The sequence below is a fragment of the Phalacrocorax carbo genome, chromosome 29 (assembly GCF_963921805.1).
Source record: "Phalacrocorax carbo chromosome 29, bPhaCar2.1, whole genome shotgun sequence".
Classification (NCBI taxonomy): domain Eukaryota; kingdom Metazoa; phylum Chordata; class Aves; order Suliformes; family Phalacrocoracidae; genus Phalacrocorax; species Phalacrocorax carbo.
In genome coordinates, this window is record NC_087541.1 from 1,114,800 (window position 1) to 1,120,799 (window position 6,000).

The 6,000-nt window shown below is 65.7% G+C and overlaps 2 gene segments (V, D, J or C); both read left to right on the plus strand.

The window, feature by feature from the left end:
• Positions 1-3,207: 3,207 nt before the first annotated feature.
• On the plus strand, positions 3,208-3,663 carry LOC135318277 (Ig heavy chain V region 914-like). The segment is given in 1 exon segment: positions 3,208-3,663. A coding segment is annotated over 1 exon segment (456 nt).
• A 709-nt stretch (positions 3,664-4,372) lies between these two features.
• Positions 4,373-5,439, plus strand: LOC135318278 (Ig heavy chain V region 914-like). The segment is given in 3 exon segments: positions 4,373-4,387; positions 4,939-4,984; positions 5,081-5,439. Coding segments are annotated over 3 exon segments (420 nt in total).
• The last annotated feature ends 561 nt before the right edge of the window (positions 5,440-6,000 follow it).

The following is a 6,000-nucleotide window of genomic DNA, read 5'->3' on the forward strand; positions in this document are numbered from 1 at the left end:
AGGGCTCCGGCTGCTTCCCCAGCAGCTCCCAAGGGGTTTGGGGGTGACAGCGCCCGGGAGGGGCGTCAGTTCGTCACAGGAATCACCAGCGCGGGGGGTGCTACAGCACCCGGGGACGGCCCCCAGCCCCTCTGCTGCGCTTGAGGCTCTGAAGCGCTCCCAGACACGCGCATCCAGCCCAAATCGTTACCGCGTGCGTGGAACTGCTCTCTGGCTCCTGCCCGTGCACCCAGAGCCATCCCTGCCCCCTGCCTGCTGCCCCCCCGGGACCCCAAACCCCCGCAGGGTGACAAAACCAAGCTTTTGCACCCAAGCCCCTGCCCCAAGGCCCAAACCCTGCCTTGGGCCTGAATCGCTGCATCAGCCGCGTCCTGCAGGTCCTGCGGCTTCTCCTCCAGCAGCTCCGGCACGGGATTTGGGGGAACAGCACAGGGGCGTCCGCCTCAGCACAGGGGTCTGGGCTGGGTGCGGGGCTCTGGGCTGCGACAGGCCTTTTGGGGAGGTGCTGAGATTCTGTGAGCCAGCGCAGGGGTGTCGGGGCATGGTTTGGGGTGTGGGGAGGCAGCTGCTCCCACCTGCTTGAGGGTCCCAGAGCGGCACAGAGGGCTGGGGGCTGCCAGGCATCGCTGCCTTTTTAATGAAAACCACTTGATGTGGGTTTCTTTCCCATCCATAAACCACCATAATCAGCTTTTGTGCAGCAGCGGGTGCCTGTGTCGTCGGTCTTCAGGCTGTTCATCTGCAGCGTGACCGTGCTCTGGGAGTCGTCCTTGGAGATGGTGAAGCGCCCCTGGACCGACGGCGCGTAGCCTGTGCTACCACCGCTATCAATACCCGCGACGTACTCGAGCCCCTTCCCGGGCGCCTGTCGCACCCAGCTCATGCTGTAGCCACTGATGGAGAAGCCGGAGGCCTTGCAGATGAGGGTCAGGGACCCCCCGGGGGTCTGGAGGCCCCCTCCGGACGCGACCAGCTGCTCGGCCGCCCGCAGCCCTGCGCAGGGAAGAAGGACAGGATTGAGTCGCCCGCTCCCGCCATCACCCCCCATATCCGTGCCCAGGGAGGGGCTCAGCGCGGCTGGGACCTACCTGGGAGGGCTGCCAGGAGGAGGAGGAAGGCGGAGGGAGGCTAGTCTGGGATGAGGCCTTCTGGGAGGGCATTGTTTGCTCCGCGGGGCTCTACATGGTCCCGGTGATGGTTACCCCAAAGGAGGGTGCAAAGGGGCTGGAGCACCCTGCCCCTGCCCACACCCCAGACCTGTTCCCACACCCCTGGCACACTCCTTGTCCCCTGGAGCTGAGCCCACACCTCTGGAACTGAAGCAAGGCCCAACGTTTAGAGCCCTGCTCCAGAGCCAGGCCCTTTGCACCCACCCCAGGCCCCGGCAACGGCTCCGGCTTCTCCCGCAGCAGCTGCGGCTCCGTGTGGGTGCGGAGGGGCCCGGGAAGGGGCTCGGGGGGGGGCAGGGTTCCCCAGCGCTGGGGGTGCTGGGGGTGCAGGGGACGGGGCTGTGGGGGCAGCGCCAGCCACGTCAGGAGCCCAGGGGGTGGCTGCCGGGAGCTTGGGATTTCGGGGTCTCTGGGCTCACAGCCAGGATTTTGGGAAGCCGGAGGGGTTTGGGGGTTTAGGGGTGCTGGGGCTCAGAGCACGCGTGCTGGTGCTTGGTGCAAGGACTTTGGGAATACAGTGGGAGTTTGGGGTGCAGAGCGGGGATGTCTGGGCTCAGAAGAGGGGTCTGAGCTTGGTGTTAGGGTTTTGGGAAGGGTGTGGGTGCCTGTGGCAGCCAGAACATGCCGGAGCCCTGGCAGGACACGGCTCATGCAGGGATGTGGGCTCTAGGCAGGGGTTTGGGTTGGGTGCAGGGCTCTGGGCTTCATGACAGCGGATTTTAACACCCTGCTCCATCTCGGAGCAAGGGCTTTGGGAGGATGGTGGGTGCTGGATGAGGGAGCAGGGGTGTGTGAGCTCAGGGCAAGGTCTGGCCTTGGGCCAAGTCTCGGGGCTGAGGCCAGGCCTTGAGCTGGCTGCAAGGCTTTGGTCTTGGGCTGAGGGGGTGGGGGGGAGCAAAGGTGTCAGGGAGCGCTGGGAACTGGGGAGCCAGTGGAGGGGAGTTGGGCGCCGGTGCCGGGGTGGGGTCTCGGGGCAGGCAGATGCAGCAGCTGGAGCCGTCCCAGCGCGGCACAGAGGGCTGGGGGCTGCCAGGCGTCACTGCTCCTGCCCCCCGTGGGGACACCCCTCGCCTGCGGTTTTCCTGCCCAGAGTCGGGGCTGCTGCCATCACCACTCCAAGTACTTTTCGCGCAGAAATAGGTGCCTGTGTCGTCGGTCTTCAGGCTGTTCATCTGCAGCGTGAGCGTGCTCTGGGAGTTGTCCCATGAGATGGTGAAGCGCCCCTGGACCGACGGCGCGTATCTTGTGGTTCTACCACTGCCACTAATAAGCGCGACGAACTCGAGCCCCTTCCCGGGAGCCTGTCATGCCCAAACCATGCCCCAGCTGCTGAAGGTGAAGCCGGAGGCCTTGCAGGACAGGGCTCAAGCAGGGATTTGGGCTCAAGCAGGGATTTGGGCTCAGGACAGGGGATTTTGGCACCTTGGAGGGGTTCGGGGTCCCTGGGGGGCAGCAGGGAAGGTGCAGGGACGGCGGGACGGGCCAGGATTCGGAGAGGAGTTCCAGGCACAGGGCAGGGATTTGGGCTCGATGCACGTGTCGGGGGGCTCTTCAGTGCTTCAAGAGCCGCGGAGGGGCTGGATGTCGTCCCCGTGCGCTGTAGCACCACCAATGCTCGTGATTCCCTCGACCCTTTTGAGCCCCTCCCCGGGTGCTGTCGCGCCCACGCCACGGCGTCGCTGCGGAAGGAGAAGCTGGGACCCTTACACGGGTCTGGGCTTGGTGCAACGGCCCGGGGCTTGGAGCAAGACTCCAAGCTTCGGACATCGATCCCGGCTGAGATAAGGGGTTTGTGATCTGTTCAGGAGGTCAGTGTTTGGGTGAGGGGTCGGGAAACAGGGCAGGGCAGGGCTGCTCCAGCGCCTTTGCCCCATCGTGTGAGTGAACAATTTCCGTGACCATGTGGAGCCCCCCAGGGCAGAGACGACCCACCAGTGCAATATATCCCAGGTCAACACCCATCAGTGTTCCTCCTCCTCCTCCTGGCAGCCCTCCCAGGTAGGTCCCAGCCCCGCTGACCCCCTCCCCGGGCGCGGATATGGGGGGTGATGGCGGGGGCGGGCGACTCAATCCTGTCCTTCTTCCCTGCGCAGGGCTGCGGGCGGCCGTGCAGCTGGTCGAGTCCGGAGGGGGCCTCCAGACCCCCGGGGGGTCCCTGACCCTCCTCTGCAAGGCCTGCGGCTTCTCCTTGAGCAGCTACGCCATGGCTTGGGTGCGACAGGCGCCCGGGAAGGGGCTCGAGTATGTTGGACGTATTAGCAGCAGCGGTAGCACATGGTACCCATCGTCGTTCAAGGGGCGCTTCACCATCTCCAGGGACACCTCCCAGAGCACGGTCACGCTGCAGATGAGCAGCCTGAAGACCGACGACACGGGCACCTCCTGCTGCGCGAGGGATGGTTATGGTGGCCCTGACCCCAGCACCGTGCCCCAACACCCCCGCACGGGCTCCCCAAAGCCCAGCATCCTCCCAAACCCCTGCACCCAGCCCTGACCCACACCCACACCCACACCCTCGCCCTCACCCTCCACCATTTGCCCCCAGACCAGGCTTCTCGCATCGAGCCGGGATCCTTTGCCATGAACGTGGGCCCCAAATTGTGCCCAAATCTCCAGGCCTTGCCCCAGAATCCTGCCGCGGTGCCAGGGGAGGGTGAGGCTGGGTGTGGGGAGGAGGTTCTGCCCCCAGGGGAGGGGGAGCCCTGGGACAGGCCGTATCCCCAGGCACGACGTCAACCCTTCTTTTAAATACCCCCAGGGATGGCGCCTCCCCCACCCCCCCGGGCAGCCGGTGCCCGTGCCCGACCCCTCTTGCAGGCAGGACAGTGCTGTAAATAACTGTGAGAAAGTCCATTTTCTACGCGGGCCCGTGTGATGCCGCCATCATCCAGTAGCCGCTGCTGAAGTCGAAGCCGGAGGCCTTGCAGAGGAGGGTCAGGGACCCCCCGGGGGTCTGGAGGCCCCCTCCGGACTCGACCAGCTGCTCGGCCGCCCGCAGCCCTGCGCAGGGAAGAAGGACAGGATTGAGTCGCCCACTCCCACCATCACCCCCCATATCCGCGCCCGGGGAGGGGGTCAGCGGGGCTGGGACCTACCTGGGAGGGCTGCCAGGAGGAGGAGGAAGGTGGAAGGGGGGTTCGGGTCTGGAGTGTGTTCTGCTGGAGGGGTTTCTCTGCCCTGTGGGTCTCTACAAGGTCACGGCGATGGTTAACCCAAAGGCGGGTGCAAAGGGGCTTGAGCACCCTGCCCCTCCCCACACCCCAGACCTGTTCCCACACCCCTGGCACAATCCTTGTCCCCTGGAAGTGAGCACAGACCCCTTGAGCCTGACCAATGTCCACAGCTCGGAGCCTCGCTCCAAACCCAGATGCTTTGCACCCAGCGCAGACCCCGGCAAGGGGTCCGGCTTCTCCCCCAGCCCCTGCCCCATGCCAGGGCTGCGACAGCCACCGGGAGGGCTCCAGCCCTGGCGGGTGTTTGACTCCCAGCCCCATTCCTGCCCCCTGCACCCAGAGCCATCCCTGCATCCCGGGGACCCCAGAGCCCTGCAGGGACCCAAAATCCCCTGTCCTGGGCCCAAAAGCTGTGCCCAAACCAAACCTGTGACTTGGTTCTGAATCCCTGCATGAGCCAGTTCCTGCAAACCCCCCACGTTCCCCTGGGGTCTGGGCAGGGGCAGGGGTGCTCGAGCCCCTTTGCACCCTCCTGTGGTTTAACCATCACCCTGATAATGTGGAGCCCCCAAGGGCAGGAATGACACCCCCAGCAGATCAGAGGCCCCTCCGCCTTCCTCCTCCTCCTGGCAGCCCTCCCAGGTAGGTCCCAGCCCCCGCTGACCCCCTCCCCGGGCGCGGCTATGGGGGGTGATGGCGGGAGCGGGCGACTCAATCCTGTCCTTCTTCCCTGCACAGGGCTGCGGGCGGCCGAGCAGCTGGTCGAGTCCGGAGGGGGCCTCCAGACCCCCGGGGGGTCCCTGACCCTCCTCTGCAAGGCCTCCGGCTTCTCCATCAGCAGCTACGGCATGATGTGGGCGCGACAGGCCCCCGGGAAGGGGCTCGAAGCTGTCGCGAGTATTACCAGCAGTGGCAGCACATACTACGCGCCGTCGGTCAAGGGGCGCTTCACCATCTCCAGGGACAACTCCCAGAGCACGGTCACGCTGCAGATGAACAGCCTCAAGACCGACGACACGGGCACCTATTTCTGCGCGAAAAGTACTTGGAGTGGTGACGGCAGCAGCCCCGACTCTGGGCAGGAAAAGTGCAGGTGAGGGGTGTCCCCGTGGGGGGCAGGAGCAGCGACGCCTGGCAGCCCCCAGCCCTCTGTGCCGCGCTGGGACGGCTCCAGCTGCTGCATCTGCCTGCCCCGAGACCCCACCCCGGCACCGGCACCCAACTCCCCTCCACTGGCTCCCCAGTTCCCAGCGCTCCCTGACACCTTTGCTCCCCCCCACCCCCTCAGCCCAAGACCAAAGCCTTGCAGCCAGCTCAAGGCCTGGCCTCAGCCCCGAGACTTGGCCCAAGGCCAGACCTTGCCCTGAGCTCACACACCCCTGCTCCCTCATCCAGCACCCACCATCCTCCCAAAGCCCTTGCTCCGAGATGGAGCAGGGTGTTAAAATCCGCTGTCATGAAGCCCAGAGCCCTGCACCCAACCCAAACCCCTGCCTAGAGCCCACATCCCTGCATGAGCCGTGTCCTGCCAGGGCTCCGGCATGTTCTGGCTGCCACAGGCACCCACACCCTTCCCAAAACCCTAACACCAAGCTCAGACCCCTCTTCTGAGCCCAGACATCCCCGCTCTGCACCCCAAACTCCCACTGTATTCCCAA